The sequence below is a fragment of the Halichoeres trimaculatus genome, unplaced genomic scaffold (assembly GCF_033239565.1).
Source record: "Halichoeres trimaculatus isolate MK-OKI-2021-1 unplaced genomic scaffold, fHalTri1.1 fHalTri1_scaffold_13, whole genome shotgun sequence".
Taxonomy (NCBI): Eukaryota; Metazoa; Chordata; class Actinopteri; order Labriformes; family Labridae; genus Halichoeres; species Halichoeres trimaculatus.
In genome coordinates this window covers 19481423-19500517 of record NW_027437191.1, presented here as the reverse complement: position 1 = coordinate 19500517, position 19095 = coordinate 19481423, and the positions used below count along the sequence as shown (strand labels likewise).

Genomic DNA, 19095 nt, shown 5'->3' with positions numbered 1-19095 from the left:
GGGATTATTGCTATGCTGTGGCTCCCCTCTGGAGCAATACTCTCAGCTTCCTGACTCATGCAGAGAGGAGGAAGAAGCAGGATAAAGAGAGGCAGGCAAGACAGTCTTTTTTTTTAATAAAGATCGCACAGGCAACACAAACACTGATGTAGACACTCTGGCACTATTGGGTGTTTTAAGAAATATTAGACAGATAAATGAAGACAAAAGAAAAATAAGTAAAAGAAAACACCACAAGTGAGGTCTGAAGTTGGGTTTCTAACTGGACATTATGGCAGTTTCAACATCTTTCAGTAAGATAATAGGGTTTTTTGTTAAATTTGAAGATGAGGCCAGAGAAAAGCTAAAGAAAAATTGATTTTGTTGATAAAGTTAACTTGCAATGTCTTGATACAAAAAAGATTAAATACACCTCTGGATCAAATATGGAATGAAATGTGGTGTTTTTTAATAAATAGATTTTATTATCAGAAGGCCTCTCTTACTCCCTAGTTGCAGGTAGTTGATGCAAAGAAAGCACTGGTTTGCGGTGGCTGGCGTTCTTGTCCCACAGGATTTGGCACCTGCCCACACTGCCAAAAGGACTAAAAGCGGGGGAGCTAACCCTGATGATACCGTGTTTGGTTTAGGGATGCACTGATACCGATCCTGGTATCGAGTATTGGTCTATCGGCTGTTTTTTTTTTACCGGTGCTCTTTGCTATTTGATTTGAAATGTTACCTCTGATGTACTTTCTTCCTTTTTGCTGTATCATCACTCTACGGGATTTAAAAGTTCACAATAAAGTAGAGCTTGTGTACATTCTGAAGCATTGTTTTTCTGGTAAACAGTTACCAACATTATTTATTTCATAGTTAAAATTTTAACTACAGTAATTCCATATAATAGTTCTTTTTCTTGTACTCAAAACATTACAAGTTTTGTCCCACAGTAGAGCATGCAGGTTATTGTTTAACACAGGTATCGGATTGGTATTGGTCGATACCAAAGCCCAGGTATCGGTATTGGTATTGCTATCGGAACCAGAAAAGTTGGATCGGTGCATCCCGAGTTTGATTGGCCAACAAACTAGCCAGACCTGAAACTCAAAAGAAATCTTTGGAGTGTTGTAAGGAGGAGGAAGAGACACCAGACCCACATGAGCTAGAGGCCACTATCAAAGCAACCTGGGCTCTCAAGACACCTCAGCAGTGCTAATCACCGTTATACCACACATAAATGCTTTGGTAATTTTCCAAAAGGAACCCCAATCAAGTATTTAGTGACCATAAATGAACATATTTTCCAGAATCTCCATCAATTAAGCTACCTTACACTTCATGTGTCTGCATCTGGGTTCAATAAAAAGTCAAACAGTAACCCAGCTGCTTGGTTAAAAACCCTTAAAGCTCCAGGTTTTGTTAATTAAACCAGGGGATGTGAGAAAAGAGAGTGATTCACAGATTTGTGAGACACAGTGAGCATCTGATGTGTCAAAGGACTTACTAGGTCTGCATTTGTACCAGACAATGAGGTATTTACTGCTGCCGGGACACTGGTCCGTCCCAAACACGCGGCTATTGACAAGGACTTGACAGCTCCTTCTGTCCTGGCACTCGTCCAGCATTTTCTAAAGAGAGAAAAAGAGACGGAGAGCGAGAGGAGACCAAAGAGAGGGTTAGACTGAGAACAATAACCAGCGATGGCAAGTCCAGCAGCAGGCAAACCTAAAACCACTTCAAACACGCTGCTTATGGCCCTGGGAACATGCCGGAGAAGAGCAGGTAAGAGAAATAAGAGAGCAGGAGAAAGAAATCTCTGTAAAGCTCCACTCTGCTCATTTCCTGGCATCCTTCTGCTTCTCTGGTTTCATCTTCTATAGCTGGCTGCAGAACAGGTGAGCACATTCCTACCCAATATCATTCTCCTGCACCGCTGCTCGCTGGAGGAATGACTGAGCGGCTGAGGATTCTGTTCAGAGCTTTTACAGATTTCAACATTAAAGGAGAGGTATTTCTTGAAAAAGAACAAGGTTTACAGAATAAAAGATGAGGTATGTGTGGGTATTTTCACTTGATACAGAATAAGTAAACATCACAGTATTTAGAATTTGTGCAACTTCAATATAAAATGAAAGCAAACTCCCAGCACAAATGTGATTGGATCCCACAGAAGACCTAAACCGACAATAAATCAATTTACAAACATATTGTCAGAGCAAAAATCATGAAACAGTAAGGGATGTATCCTCTTTACTTTTGAGTTCAATACTTTTTTGACAATATGAAAAAACAAGCATATCACCACTGTCACATCCAAAGTTATAACATAACCAGGGTTATATTGGATCTCTGTTTTATGAGCCTTATACTAAACAAAAGGCTTGTAGCGTGACTGAGAAAGGGACAAACTTCCCCTGCCAATCAGGCTAAACACAAGGAATCCATTAAAAGTTCTTGAACGCTTAATGCTGCAAACAGATTTGCAATGTAAGGATTAAACGGATCAGGGGAACAATTAGTCATTTAACTATAAGTTACTTTATGGAAAGTCCATGCATACTAATTTGTATAATCGAGTTTGTATAAGCTTCTCAAATGTAAGTTTAAACAGTTTTTCTCTGTTTATGTTGCAGTTAATCTAATGGGTTTTTAAACTGTTGGCTGCTCAAAAACAACAACACTCTGTGCTCAGGGTAAGGGACTCATTTGCACCAGCTAAGTGTGAGTTCAGCAGAAAAACCATACAGGTTTAGTAGTTATGCATGAGCTACGTAACCAGAAGGAGCGATGGCTCTACTGTGAGGGAACGGCTTTGAAACCTTCGGGTGTCAGGTACGAGTCCAGGGTTGGTATGCATGTCCAGCCATTAGCTATGAAAACATACCATGTGTACTAATGGTGAAAAAATTGATTAGTGATATGCATGAGCAATGTTAAAGAGCATCAAAATTAATGGCAGTAGACCCCACTGTTACAGATAATAAAACTGTTCGGCTAATCAAAGGATGGCAGATGTCGTGCCCAAGTGTTTCCATCTAGGAAAAATGTGAAAAGGTAGAAGATGTTTTAAGACTGAATACATTTTTTGGGAAAGTATGACCATGTGGAGCAAAACAGCAAATTTAAATTGAGGATACACAACAATTTTCAGTTGGAAGTCTCAAACTGGCAAGACTCACTGCCATCAGTTTTTTCAAGTTTGCCTGGCTCTTTGCTTTGATGTGTCTGGGTCCTTCCAATATGTGTGCAATGAAATTTTGTATAGAGTATATCAGAAAACCCAGATGCTTGTTTTCCAAAGCAGCTTTCATATTGCTTATTTTAATTTTGAGATCTTCACCTATTCGTTCAGAAACACCACATACATTTACCCCGTTTGAGATCTTTAGCCAAAATTTCCCTTTCTCTTTGTTTGTATCTTTGATGACTGACTGGCGGAAACAGCTATTTGTTAATTTTGTAATCTTGTAATAAAATGACTATCGCCTCCACTGAAAAATGGTGTTTCTTCATCTTCTCTCAGTTACACCACTCGCCATTTTTATTGTTGTCAGTGTGTGGTAGTAGGGATGGGTACCTTTCACATTTGAAACGATACGGTACCGATGCCCAGTACCTGGCAATCGGTACCAGTACTCATCGGTACCAATTTTTGGTACTTTTTTGTGTTTATGTGGTAAAAAATATCAGTTTGTTCAATACTAAAATATCTATCTTTTACAATATAACATATCTTTATAATAAATAAATATAATTCGGTCGGTACCTAAAAAAGTACCTAATTCGGTACCCATCCCTATGTGGTAGGCATGCACCATTTGAATTTGCTGTATGTTGGTTTTCCAGAGGGTTCCCATGACAAATAACATCCTACGCCTGTGTCGCTTCATGGAGCAATTACTGGCCAACTGTTTGCAGTCCTGCATGCGGCTAAAGCTACGACCAAACAGGCCATTCCATAATGGTAAATGGTGACTAAAGCCCTGTTTCCACCAAGCAGTCTGGTAAAGATCAGTACAGTTTGGTATGGGGTGGATCGGTTAAGCCTAGTCCTGTTTGCATTTCTGCAACCAACCATGCCCCTTCTTGGTAGGCGACGCATAAGCTGGATTCCGATAGCTGCGTCAGTTATGTGATAGCGTGATGCCATAGCAGTGCGACATAGTGTACTCCGCTAATAAATCCAACAAAGAAGAAAAATGCGACACAGTAAACAAAGAGCAACGATGGCAGACATCCAGCAATTCGCCTACTTTGTGATTTCTATGTAGCTCTTTGTTACAAAGCACAATGAAGCTTTGTTTCAGAGTAGTCTGTGTGCTACAATTAGAAAAACAGTTGCTGATAAGTGATGATTCTTTCGACCAATGAAAAGACTGCAGTGTTGTAGCTCCACCTTCTGGGGTCCGATCAGTTTGTCTGGTACCCCAACGGAAGGGTCTCAAAGTCATTTCTTGGTTATTTGAGGATCTGTCCCAGGATTAGTCAGTGAAAATGCTTGCCATACTGAGACGAACCAAACTGAACTGCTTGGTGGTAACTGTGGTTGATGGTCCCTTTTTTATAAAGACTGGATGCGTATATGGGCCCAGGTGCAGACCAAGCAAGGAAGTTGAGAATAATTGCCCAAGAGATGCCAGCTAGTTTTTAGCTATTAAAATAAGTTGGATCATAGCTGTCATAGTTGACACATAGCAAAACACTTTTTTCATTTCACTGGACATGTCTATGATTTAAAATGAACAAAATAAAATAAGAATGGACAGGTGTTACAATGGGATTCCTCAAGGTTGTACTAATGTGGGTGGTGCTGCAGTCATTCATCCTCTCACTTTAGCACAATGCTCTCTCTGTGTCTGTGCATTCATGGCTGTTCTGTCTATTATAGAAACAGAGGGTGATCAACACTGTCTAAGAATAAACCAAACCCCCAAATGAATGCTGAACTGGATGTGTTTGTGTGTGTTTGTATTGGTGCTGCAGGGGTGGGGGGTGGGGTGGGGGTGTAGGATCTAGTCTCATCCCAATTTAGGAGAGGATGCAAAGGCAAAGACCCCATGAAATCGCTTTGTGTCACAGGAACATACTAACCAGCTTCCTCTTTAGAGAGTGTAATTTGCTGGAAAACATCCTCACAAAGCATTACATAATCAGCGGTCCTCCATATAACCCCTGGCCAATTTGAACGTTTTACAGAACTCTTTCTCCCTGGACGGTCTGCAGCTTAAAACTGGGGTGTCTATGAGTCTGGAGGGTGTGCTGACAGAGGAAGAAGTGCCAAAACAAAATCAGATCCAGATCTGGTACACAATAAAGGAAGAAGAAAGGAAACCAAAGTGTAATTATCTGATGCAATATCTCATCAAGAATGTGTGAACTCTGTTATTTACCTGTAGTGCTGTAGACACAGAGCAGTGCCGGTCATCCTCCTTCGCGTTATAAGATCTCAGGAGAGCCTGGTAGGTCTGCGGGCACTGCTGTGGGTCTGAAGCTCCTTTCCTCCCGTAGAAAGCTGACTGAACGGTGATGGTGGTGCGGGGTGGGCAGCGAACTGACAGGAAGTCTCCGTCACAGGCCTGCTCGGTGTAGTTTCTCAGCACTTTAGACAGATAACCTAGAGACAGCAAGTTTTAGAAGCTGCTGTTATCATGGATGCTTTAAATAGCCTACTGTTGCATGCATAAATTAAATGCTTATTAATACTGATAACTGTCGCCACAGTGCGATATCTACAGCAAACCTTGATGATGGTTTGATTCAGCTGACGCTTTAAGCTGATTGACTTGGCCAGAAGTCATTTATTATTTCCTGTTAATGTTTACTGACATATACCTGACCAGTAATGTTAATTATGATCTTTAAAAGAAAAGTATGCTGTTGCTCCTACAGTTGTTCTTGTTTGAAAGTAAAGAAAACACAATGGTGTGATATTAGACTGATAAAATAAATTCCACACAGCTCTGTAAAACTGCTCATTCAACATTTTTCAATCAATCTCATTTCAATCAAAAGCGCACCTTATTTTTTATACCATGCAACTACTGAGGACATTTGGTGGTGCTGCTTATCAGCATGCCCTGGCAGCTCACAGCTTACGTCTAGAAGATGCCTCCAGGCCTCGAATACCACAACAATACAGACAGGGTAACGCTTATGCTTAGCTTATGTAGCTTTTAGCTTCTGCCCTCAGGTCACAGCTGAGGAATATAAACTCATGTGTTTGATATTGAAAAATACCTGCCAATAATTTTTAAAGCCTGAAATTATTACTCTTCTTTTTTTGCAGAGGGATAAAGCACACACAAACTTACTGTCTGAACTTTTCCTACAGGTCACTGAAAGGCCAATGTTGAAGCTTTACCAGCTCTGCAAAATGTTACTAGGCTGCGTTATGGTCATTTATTTATAAAGGAATTCTGGTTCTTGTGTTGTGATTTACTGTAAATTATATATCAACAAAAACATCATGATAGACATTTTCCTAAAGTTTTGATCTACCACTCTTCAGGCTGAGTTTCTGTTAGCTTGTTATTAGCTCTCTAGTAACCATGTTTACTTGCCACAAACAAACCAGTTTGTACCAAGACTATGAATGGAGACGTTACATAAACCATTTAATAGAACAAGCACCAATTGCACTCATTTAACCTCTGAGGCTGCTTCAAATCAAATAAAAGCTCTCATTCTTTAAACACTGAAGTCCATCAGCTAGCACTACTTTCCCAGTACAGGTCTCTTTGAGAGCTGCCAGTCAGCCTGTCAATCACACAGGATAACTGAAGCTATCACAAAGCCACCATTAACATTCCTGCCTGGGAGAGGGGAACATAGATAAAGGAAGGAGCTGATCTCCTGGCTGCTATCATATAATGTCTGTTTGGACTTATCTGTAACATTTATGCACAGGCTGAAAAGTAGGAGAAACAAACACTTTGAGTCCTATCCCTATCAATCTAATCAATCTAATCCAATCTTTGCAGGACAGAATAAACAACAAAACTTCAAGTCTGAAACACGTCTAAATGTAAAAAAAAAAAAAATAGGTGGGAGTTTGATTAAACCAGTCAAAAAACTTTAATACATTTTACCTGTTTATCAACCTCTAAAGCAACTTCCTCAACTTCCCTCTAAGTGCTCTGCAAACACATTTACAGCTAAGTCAACAAACACACACAAATACACACACAAATACACACTCAAAGTAGACCCACTAACATCCAATTACCCTTTATTTGGTAAGTGTTTGGTAGGCAAGAGGAAATAAACAGTGTTGGCTAACATGCACGTTAACATGCAAGCACAAAACACACACAGACGCACATCGTCCACTTATCACCATGGCCACAGCTAAAAGGAGAAAAGGAAACAAGAGGCATTCTCTGGGGTTTGAAAGGTCAGCCTGTCTCTAAATAGAGACTGTTATTAAACCACAAGGGCTCTCTGTAACAGGTTTCCACCTGTGACTGAGTTGTGAAAACAGAGGACAGGTGCCCATTAGCTATTTTAACTATTTAAAGTGTTTAAAAGCTTATTTAAATGCCACAGATAGAGCTATAAGGTAAAGTAAGCAATGCAACAGTTTATGCAGCTGCTTTGGGTTGTTAACTGTAACGCTGGAATAAATTTAGATATTTCAACATATAGTCTAAATTATGAAGATTAATTTATTCAACTGAAAAACTTGTCAATATGGCTGCTTATTGGACTCTTACCTGACAAGCTAACACCAGCTCAGCTAGCCCCCTCGGACACTTTGATCTACCACGCACAGAGCATCATAAAAATACTGTATTTAGTGTATTCATATCGATACGTATTCATTTGCTTTGTTTAAAAAATTTGTGAAGATGAAACTAAAAAAAACTGAACCTGGCTAACACTCTAGCACTTACAAACAAGCTAGCATCTTCTAACTTTTAACTCTGCGGCAGCACAAGATACACTGATTTTTCCACTCAACTGCCTTATCCAGTGTATTAAAAATAAAAACATACTTAAATAATATGGTTTAATTTGCTACTTTTGAAAACTGTGCAACTATGAGCTCCAAAAGGAATCTTAACCTGGTTACAAGTTTAGCACTTACGAACAAGCTAGCAGCTTCCTGGTTATCCTTTTCTGACTCCTTCTGCCACAGACACTTTTTTTCTCCACAATACTACCTTAACTAGTTGTTGTTTTTTTTTGCGTTAAATGGACGGATGGATTTATTTACTACGGCCTGATAGCTTGTAAAGGAGACTGCTAAAAGAATCTCTTCCTGGTTACAAGTCCAGCACTAACTAACAAGCTCAGCTAGCCCCTTTGGACTCTTTATCCTGCTGGCAGCACCATTTTTTCCCCGTTCCCAAAACTTCATATATCTGTGTATTTAGCTGTCATTTAAGAGATATTTTAAATAACATAGGTTAATTCACTACTGTTTAAAATTATTTGACTACGACCACTAAATGAATCTTGATTTGGGTACCTAGCTTGTACAAAAAAAGCTAACAGCAACTCAGCTAGCCTCCTCTGGCTTGTCAGCTGAGGTGCATCACAGAAGCACTGACTTTTACAGGTAACTGTTAATCCTGTATATCTAACTCATATGAAGAAACAAATGAAGCTCTTATGCTCCTTGAAAATGGTGAGCAGGGAGCAGAAAATAAAGACCAGAAAGAGGGGAAAAGGTATCAGCAAGAGCATGGAAAGCCCATCTTTATACTATAAATCAAAGTTTAATAAAGGTAACTTAAGTTTTATATAATTTACCCTACACTCCTCCCCTAATAAAGGACACAGTTCCTATGAAGGAGTATGAGTGCTTTAACTCGCTTCACTGCTGTGAAACATAGAATGAGCCCAAATCATTAGATTCTACTAACAGGTACCCTTTGTGCAAAACTTAAATCCACAAAATAATCCAATTCAATAACAGAACCCATTTTACAACAGTTGAATTCATATGATTTATTCACAGAATTTTAAAACTAAGACCAACTTAAGAGAAGACAAGTTTCAACAACACAAAAATCTCTGAGTGCAAGGCAGAATGACTTACAAAGGTGGTTTGATAAAACAGTAGCTCTTTGTTGTGTGAAAACTTAACTTCTTGAATCACTTGAAAATCTAAAGCCTTTCTCTCAGTTATGACTGCTTTTTTTGTTTCTCCTCCTTTATAAGATGATTTCTCATTCACACTCAGGTCTACTCTGCCTGCTACATTCCACACAGGGTGAAAGAGATCTTGGCATCTCCCCTGGCAGTGAGACCACACACACACTCAAACACATGCACACAAAACGTCAACACAAACATCGTGGTAGGAACAAGCCTTGCTGCTTGGCTCTGGAGGCCTGGGTGTGTGGTTGTTGGTGTAACAGTATCACATTATTAGGGCTGGTTCCTGGCAGAGGGCCAGTGCCATGAGAGACCACGAGTTTGTGCCGCCCCCAGTTAACAAAGTCCTGTAGCGATGGAAACCAGGCCGAGGTTATGAAGAGGGTGAAACGGAGAGGGCTGAGAGTAGATGTTTGAAATCAAGCAGGCCACTTGGAAAGGAGGAGGGGTTTCTTAAGATGGTTGAGCAACAGCTCGATACGCCTTCCTTCACCCTTCAAAGTGAGACTGCGAATAAAAGGCAAACAGATTATCTCACACAAACCCTCAAGGTGTGTTTTTCACATCCCACCCTCCTCCCACTCACTTCTCCGTCTCTCTTTCCATCTCTCCTCCAGGATTGTCACTATTGTTCCCTCATGCTACCTGTTGACTGAAGCCTCCTTTTCAAGGCCGAACAAATCAGGTGGGGTTAAAGGCACCTGTGTAAACCGCCTGGCCAATGACAGGTGTCCCTCAGAGGCAGAAGGCTGAACAATACTGGAGGAACACCAAGGCGTCTCTTCTTCACCCTTCTCCCCCCGTTTTCTTTTCATGTGGGGAACAACTCCTTCCTTAACCAGCTCTCTGCCCTTTCTCTTTTCAAAGCGCTGCACTATTATGTCTGCTAGTTTGTTTATTCTGTCTTTAAAAAGACAGGAGGATGCGGTCACAAGGCAAGTCATGTACAAACAAGTCCCCCTTGCTCTGAAAAGTCTTGTAAGGTCCGTTTAATCTCTGCACAAGCAACACTGAGATTTGCTACGAACATGTTTGCAGATGACTGCTTCTTGTTTCCAACATTAAAAATAACAGCTTCTTCTCATATGACATGACTTAACCTGATAGGAGGTACAAATGTTCACATTTCAGCTGCAGCCACGAGCTTCTCTTTGCTGTCAGCAAAGCCAGAAAACAGAGGCCCTCCTCGATCGTGGTCATGTGATTACCCTTAAGTCTGACCTGGCAATGAAGGGGGTCAGGTATGATGGAGATTAGTGAAGGCCTGCTATGTTGTGTCAACATGTCTCAGGAAAAAAAGGGTTTACTCCCAGGGAATCTCTGCTTAGCTGCAACATGCTGCAGGTCACACATGTACAAGAATTCGAAGAGTGGATGTAGATACGCTTTTAAAAAGAGCATTTATTGCTTTAGCATCCACCAGTTCCTATGTTGAGACCTCTAAATCTTGCATGTCGCCTTGTTTCACATACAGCTGAAGAAAACTCATGTAGCCATCTGAGTTAAGGTTAAAATAACTGCTTAAGTGCAGAGCAACAAGTATTTCTGACATGAACTTTAGGTGGGAACACAAGAGAAGAAAGTCAGTTGACTTTTGCTTCTCCTTTGTTTGAAAGATGCCACCCTCTCTAACTAGCTTTGAGTACAAACTGCAGCATGTACTACGACTTAGATGTTCTGACATTTAGCTTCTTCAGCTTATTTCTGTGTATTTTATTTGGTTGCTTCCTCATTAAACTCACATTGCTTTGTAAAGCCTCTTGCACTGCATGGGAAAGCAAATACGATACTTGGGAATACCAGATTATAGCTTAGTTTAATGCCATCAAAGTGACTGTTTATGTTGTGTTTTAGCGATAAACTACTTGCTGTACGAATCATAAGTCATAAGTGAAAGCTCTATAAATAGATAATGTGTGTATTAGAGATATAAAGAGGTAAACTTGTCAGAAAGCATTCCACAACAGCCTCATATGTTCTTGAAAGCTACAAAATCAAAGGCTGTATCCTGTTTCATCTGGGTACATTAGGTATTTAGGCATTTACAGCTTCATAACTTTTATTGGTGTTATTTTAAGCAAATCATAGCCAACAAACCATCTAAATTTCAAAGACGCAGAGCTGCAGGACTGCCGCTGGAGAAGGAATTCCCTTTATGTGGTGATTACTGGGGAGAGTGGAGGTTTCCCTCAAAGACGGAGGCAGACCGCGCTCTGGCAGCACTCAAGAGGAGGCTGGTGGCGGGGAAGGAGGGGAGAGGAAGGAGATGTTGAAAAGTATGAGAAGAGGTGAGTGATGGGAAAGGAAAGCGGCAGACATAGACAGACCGGATCCAAAATGACACTGAGTGTTGATTCACATCAAAAAAGTTGGGGCGGGGGTTTTAATTGAACAGAAAAGGGATTGAAAATTTGCTGATTAAGGAAAAACAAGCAAAGATCTTCTAAAAATGCTTACAGGATGTGGTAGCAGAGGTCCAAAAGGCCAGAGCTGGTGGCTTTATGCCCTGTAGTAATTACTTTTCACCACAGACCATAGAGGCAGTGCATGAGCCTCGAGCAGGGCATGACTTTAAGATAAAAAACACTGGTTCAAAATCATGAATCTGCATCAAACTCTCTGTTCTGAAACTTAACCTGAGTGTATGATAAGCAAACTCAGTCTGACTTTTGATGAACTGTGCTTTCATGAAAAAAACTCAAATACAAAAAAAGGAGAAAAATTCACACCACTGCACAATAAACATGATGTCAAAGGAAAGGTACACGGTGAAGGTGCCAAGTACAGTCCTCACTGCTAAGCCAGTCAGATCTGGGTCGCAAAATTGCATTCCTCAGATAAACGGCATTCTTCAGCTTACAATTCATTCGTCTTTCTACTATAGTCACGTTTTGGATTAGCCCACTTACTTGTTAATCACACTACAGTGCAGGGCAGCAAAAGAGCAAAGAGATATTAGGCTTGAAACTAAGCAGTTAGATTTGACATTAGTCAGGATTAGACTCTAAACTACTCGAGCACTGTTAGTGGGTGGCTCACTCAAATTTATTTTCAGGGCTGCAGACAGTCATATATGCGTACTCACATAGTAAAAAAAAAACAATCATGTATCTTTTTCAATTGTGATGATTGTGAATCATGATTAAAAAAACAGAATCTTATTACATTAAAATGTTGGTAAAAAGTTAAATATTGTAAACAAATGATGGCATACTCTAGTCAGTCAGCTCCGTAACACCTGCAAATGTTCCCTGAGCTTTTAAATGACAGTCTGGTTCAGAGGGAAAGAATTAACTGTCATGTCAATTAACTGGTCATTGATATAAACTGGTTTGAGCTCAGTTTAAGAGTTGCTGTAAATGCACAAGTTGTGTTTTACAAAATTTCATGACATTAAAGGGGCTGTGAGGAGTTCCTAAGTGATCTTGGAAAAGTCTTCCTTAGATATATGCCTGATAATGAACAACACTTTAAAATGGCATTATCAGCGCCAATATGAGTTATTTCAAAATGCTACTTCTTAGCTTCCCAATGGCACGTCTTATTCTCTTTGACCACAAAACGTCGGCTGACAAAGTTGAGGAGTGAAGAGAGATATCTGCGTTTTTCTCTGCTGGAAACGATTTCTTGGATTGATTTTGTAGTAATAGTGGACACTGGAGCGTAACTATCAGACAGAAAGAGGACAGAGTGATTGTTCACAAGCTACAAGCTAAACCATGAGAATGGCTAATACAAGGGCAAAGCTGTTTGTGATAATGTTCATGCTAACCCACAGTCAGCAGTTATTCTGCAGTGGTCTGTTCAAACTCGAGAGTCTATCAATAAAATGAAGAGTGAGGTTACGTTAGCTCTGCTTGGTAGATGACTGTCAGGACATAACCAGGATTCACTAACGTTACACATTACAGACATGTGTCTGAGCACCGAGCACTGAATATAGCCAGCTACTAAACTACGGTACAAACTCACAACATTTGGTTTTTGTCATGTTTCAAACTGTAGCGCTACATAATGTTTGATAAATACCTTGCCTCGTTGTATTGTATCAAGTAAAAAGTTTCCTTGAACAAAGGAAAATGTTTTGATTCGATATCCATTTTCCTCCAGGCCAAAAGGTGGTGCTGCAGCCCAATCTCCTCACAACATGTTTAAGTAAATTTACTGCAGCTTTTTCCCCAAAACCCATGATGAAAAAGGTTGGACACATATATCCATTTTTTTAACAGTTTGTTGTTATACAAATTCTCCCAAAATATTAGACGAATCAACCAATCCATGCACCTCAGAAAGGAGAAAACTGAAGGAAAAAATCAGGCACTGATTTCCTAAGCTGACATGTAAAAGTATGAGTCATCTTGTGTCCTTACTATCCCTGCTAAGAGCATGCAAAACAAAGGAAAATGTCAGGGCTGATGCAAAATCTATAACATCCAAAGTTTTCGACCAAGTCACATTCAAGGTTGAAAATAGGGCAGCCAAAAACAAGTGTAAAGCTGACTTTATTTATCATGGGTCAGTAGAGTGAGTGTTTGAGGAGAGTGTTTCAGACATCTGTCCATCAAAATCTTTCCTCAAGAACAAGACATTGTTTTATCTTCCTGCCTTTTTTTTTCTTTTTGTACTACTAAAATGAAGTTAAAATACTACACGTTACTTTAAAACTACCAGCTTATCCATTATCAAGATACACCATTAAATGCTTCAATAACTGTTACAGCATGCTAAATGAGGTTAGTATGTTCTTCCTGTAAAGGCTGGTAGTGAGCTGACACCATAGAATAATACTGGACATGTCAACACACTCAGATGATGACACATTTCAACTCCCCCAAAGTTTCTGTAGTTAAAAAAGAAAAGATTTCCCCCACCTGTTCACAGTGAAATTAGCTTGTCACAGTTTTGTAAAAAGTGTTAGAGATCAGGGTGTATGCAATATTCAAACCTCACGTATTGTTTGTCTCAATTTTTCAGTCTGCCATCAGTGCAGGCAAAGAGGTGTGGAAACAAAACACAATCATATGTTTGGATTTTTTCACTGGAGCCCTAAAAGTCAGTGGTACTCCAATCACGGATTAATTTTTTCAAACAGTTTTTGAGCATGTTGATTAGCTTGCATGTATGTTTATCCTTGGTAAAAATATTCTCTCAGTTTGAAAGGCGGAGTCTCTTACATCTCCCTCTTTCCTCCCCAAAACATATACACACACAAAAAAACACACACAAAACAGACACACACACACACAATCAGAGGCCGGAGCCTGAGCAGCTGAGGTCATTAAAATCAGAGACACAAACAAAAACACTCTGGCTGCCCAGTCCCCTACTCCTCCTCCTCCTCCTCCCCCTCCCTGAGATGGTTTATCTTTCTAACACCTACACACACAAACACACACAAACACAGAAATCCACAGGGGCACAAACTTCCACTTACTGGGTATAAACCACCAACTTCTCCAACCTCCTAAACACAGCTTATTTATTTGTGCACACCAAGAGTAATGAATCCATCAGCAGCCATTTCCCAGGCCTGGAATAGACTGTGAGATATTTCTGTTAACATGACAGCATGCAGTAACTGCTGAGTGGTTATAAAAAAGCAAAGAAACGTATATAGTAATCACGGTGGTGTTTTGATGGATGTGAAGGGCACTATGTGGTTAATCTGTGTTGAGAGGGCTTGAGAGGTGTTCAGATTGACATGCATTTGGCTGGTCAAAAAATTCTTGTTTAGCAGGGAAAGAATGAGCATGAACGCAACCCTCACCCCTGGCTTGTTCACAACCACACTCAGCCAAGAAACATATCCAGACTAAATGCTCCGGCCTTAACTAAACAACAAAAAGGGGTAAGGCTGACAAGAGAAGACTAACTCAGACATGTTAGCAACAAATCTGCTGGGAATATTCCAGGTAATCAGAATTCATGAACTGGCAGACAAAGAGCATCCACCTGTGGGTCTGCTGTCCAAATCTCATCCTCAGGGGGTAAGTGGGCTGTACAACATCTGCCAGGCTCAATGATTGCCGTACGGTTGGAAAGTGGATGCTAAGTCTACCCTAGGGAGCCCCCAAAACCAAAACACTGGTCACACCCAAGTCCTCCCATGACCTCTGCTAGCACGTGCCGCCCCTTATGACCCCTGGGGTCAAAGGTCAGCAGGCAAGAGGACACTTTTACTCTGTCACTCTGAGCGTGTGTGTCGTGTTTCTCATCATTCATTGGGTGATCTATGTTGTAGTAAAGGGTGGCAGAGGGCCCTGGAACTTCCTTCCTGGTGTTTGGAAACGTGTCCAGACAGCCATAGAGAGAGTTGGTGACAGAAAGGGACACAGGGGGATGTAGAGGAAGAATCAGTCATTTTAATGGTCACTTTTATGGTCTGGGGGAGTTGGGTGGCAGCCAGACTGCCTCTTCTCTAACCACAGTCCAGCAGACAGGAGATAGACAAGGCAGTGTGTGAGATTTGTTGCAAAGTGAACGACAGATGTGTCTTTCTTCCCCACCCCATAGTGGTTGTGGGGTAGCCTGAGGCTTAGAGAAAGTTACATGAATAAAGGAAAATAAAAGAACCTTTTCTTTGTGCTGATTTTCTTCACTAAATGCAATTCTGTTAGAGTTGTGACTAAATTACTTTGCTGCTGTGCTTCACTGGTTCATAGTCAAAGTGTGCACTGCTTCCCTTTTTGTCATTTTCTATGAATTTCCATACCAGCAGATAAACTGGCATCATACATGCAGACAATAAACAGGATTTCATTACCCAGCAGCCTCCAATTTGCTTTGTCACTTTGTGCCCTTATTGTCAAAAAACAAAACAGTCTTTATTTTTAATGCAGTAACAGCAAGACAGCATACCTCTGCAGAGGTCCAGGCATGCGCTGTGAAGAGGGGAAAGGTATTTCCTTAAACAAAAAGGTGGGAGTTGGTGGGCAGTGAATGGCAGGGCTTTTTGAGGGAATTAACAAGCTTATCAGGGGGCTGTTCTGTGAAAACAAGCAATAGAACAACTCCTGAGGAGCTGAGGGAGTGAAAAGCCGTCTGCAGCATGTCCAATGGGACTTAGCAGAGAGATCTGCTTCCATTTATAACAAACACAGACTGATCTACAGGAATGACTAGACTTCAAGTTAAAGCTTACATTACTTCATTCATTCAAAACTAAAGAGAGTGTTTGCTTTTGTAGCCACCTGGGATCTTTGGGAAAAACCTTTGTCTGCTGAACGTGCAGCCTGCAGGTCTGTATGATGTCCGTAGCCACATTTAAATATTTTTACTTGTTTAGTAAGCCATCTTAACATCTGTGCCATGGCTTGGCACACAACTTTTTAAATAAGGTTATCATCCCCAGAGGTTGACATGAACAGACTAACTGACTTTGTTGTCTTTAATGCAAAATGTTGGTTTACTTGTTTCTTTCATAAAATAGTACACAACATTTCAAATGTCTTGGTATGGGATAGATTTGAACATCCCTTGATATTTAAAATTAGGATGGTTTCTTGACTTATGGGCAAATTCTGTTACCTGTGTGTTTTTACAAGCAATGACAAACCAAGTCTTTAAACCAAATGGTAAACAATTTTTCCCCACAAAGTCTAGGCAATTTTAAAACACTAATACCATCTCTGTACTATATGACAGCTTTGTGTAGTTGTGAAATCTTTTTAACCATCTCTTTTCAGCTATCCTTTTTACGTATTTCTAGTTAGCCTCTTCAGCTTTATTTCTGGTTGGGTGTTTTTAGCTGACCTTTTCTTTAGCTATATCTTCTAGTGAGCTGTTTTGTGCCAGCCTTTATAGTTATATCACACTAGCATTTCTAGTTAGCCAGTTCTAGCTTGTGCTTTTAGCTAGCTAGTCCTTAAGAGGTGACTTTTTAAGTTAGGTCACTGACTTTTATGAAAAACTAACTTCAACAAAACAAGACACACTGCCTTTAGCTAATGCATGAATAGCTTACCTATGCTGACTTTCCAAGCTATAGCTTTATTTTTTGCTTACTTATCCCTACATCAGATAGTACATGGTACTACCTGGTATTTTAAATGGCACTAAGAGGGATATTTGCATGTCTGTACTTGTATTAATGAGCCTGACACCCACCCAGTAGCTCTTACTACAAGTTAACCAATGCGATCATGTACTGTTACCACCAGACTACAGACTTAGGGCCCATTAACACGCAAAAGTTTTGTTGCGTTTTTGCCTCGCATTTACATTGAAAGCCAACCTAAAACGCAAACTTTTGAAAACAGCCTCCAGAGTGGATTTTTTCTGAAACTGTGCTGACACCGTTGACGTGTAAACAGTAAGCCAACATTTTCAGTGGAAATCCTGATGTCACGCACACACAAACAACAGTACAACAGTTCCGTTGTTATGATCATCGCGGACTACCATGTTGTGCATGTGCTGCTCAAACTGCTGAATCTGCTGACTGTCTTTAAACAAAATGTGCCTCTATTGCTCCACTTCTGCACTTAGTAGTCCCCAACACACCAGATGATCGGCCCAACTTTACCTCGGTGGAGATCTCCCAAAAGCGGCTTCTGGACAAGACAGTTATAGCGCCAACAGCAGGCCTGGCATGCTTACTACAGCGTTTTTAGTCCTTCAGCGTTTCTGAGTGAACGCAGATTTTTTTCACTGCATTTTAGTGTTTTCAGATGAAACATTGTTGTGTAAATGGGGCCTAAGTAGTAAGTCTTAAGTCTAGAATAGTTAACATGCCAAGAATGTCCAGTAATTATAATTCTACCGTATATGTTACAAGTCTGTCCACTCTTAGGTAAAAATAATCACCTAAAATGGAATGAATGCAGTCTGATTTACTGCAATTGTTATTTTTATTTGTGCTTGCAAACAGAAAAAGCAGGGGGGTAGTTCTCTCCTCCTCTTTCAGGACCCTCCCTTCCCTTACCTGAGTGAGCCAGAGGGGCCAGTAAGCAACAGATTAGCAGTGCTTTGGGGAGCAGGCTGCTGTAGCGTGCTGTAATGCAGACTGTCAGTCCGACACAGTTGGGGGGCTACACAATGCCTCCTTGTTCAGACTGGCCCTTCTATGCCCCACCTCTCTACCTCTCCTTCTCCCTCTGTCTCTTTCCCTTCTTTCGCCTCTGGGGGTTTAATCAAACTATAATAACTTATGTTCCTTTCCCTCCTCCATACTCTCTAAGGAGGCATTAGGTACAGACGGGATTGAAGGATGGAGAAAGAACAAAAAAGGTAGCCAGATCAAGGCAGACATTTCAACTCCTAAAGCAGACATAAATCAGCTCCCAGGAAACACAGAGCAAGACAGGGGGAACGAGACAGAGGAAGAGGAGGGGGGCATCAAAGCGTGGTTTACATTCTCTGAAAAGCATGAGCAGGAAAGGTGTGTGTGCACTGCATTTTGCATGTGCATGTGAGATTCTGTGTGCGTCGCATCACTTGAGCTCATAATTCAACAGTCAGGTGGACACAAGGAGATAATTGCTGGGGCACACACCCACCAGAGTCTTTCTCAACACTTGTTTCTGTTTATCTACGGCTCAGTTTCAACTTTATGCTGGCTGATGCAAACTCTCTGTTCTTGCAGCTGCAGGGATTCCTGCTTATCTTATCCTAAGCTTTCTGCTCAGAATATGACAAATGGGGCTTGATTAATAACACAACTTACACAGTTGTTGCCTAGACAGAGGCATAAAGATATTTGGCTAAACGCAGCTGCATGCAACAACACACAATGTCACTCAAGAATCTTCTTCACACATTACAGTGTTTTCTTTGGTTTTCTCACCTACCCTGTGCAAGAGTGGGCAAGTGCAAACACACACCTGCAATGTCTAGATATACATCTTAGCCTCCCTCTTTTTTCCAATAACAGTTATTACTATACAAACATTCAGCTCCACTTCTGATTGGGCGATTTGGGTGGTTTTAAGGATAAACAGAAATCTATGCAAAATAACGGTTATCAAATTAAGGGCTGAGAGGTTCAGCAGTTTGTGCTGATTATAAGTCTTG

General features: G+C 40.6%; 1 protein-coding gene across 2 annotated transcripts in view; it reads right to left on the bottom strand.

The window, feature by feature from the left end:
* The window catches only part of eva1aa (eva-1 homolog A, regulator of programmed cell death a), a 189552-nt gene that overhangs the window by 61117 nt on the left and 109340 nt on the right, over positions 1-19095 (bottom strand). For both annotated transcript variants that reach the window (XM_074685048.1, XM_074685049.1), the window contains exons 2-3: positions 5373-5596; positions 1487-1610 (exon numbers count right to left, since the gene is read on the bottom strand). In XM_074685048.1, the coding sequence (XP_074541149.1) occupies positions 1487-1610; positions 5373-5596 (348 nt within the window). The remainder of the gene's footprint in view (positions 1-1486; positions 1611-5372; positions 5597-19095) is intronic.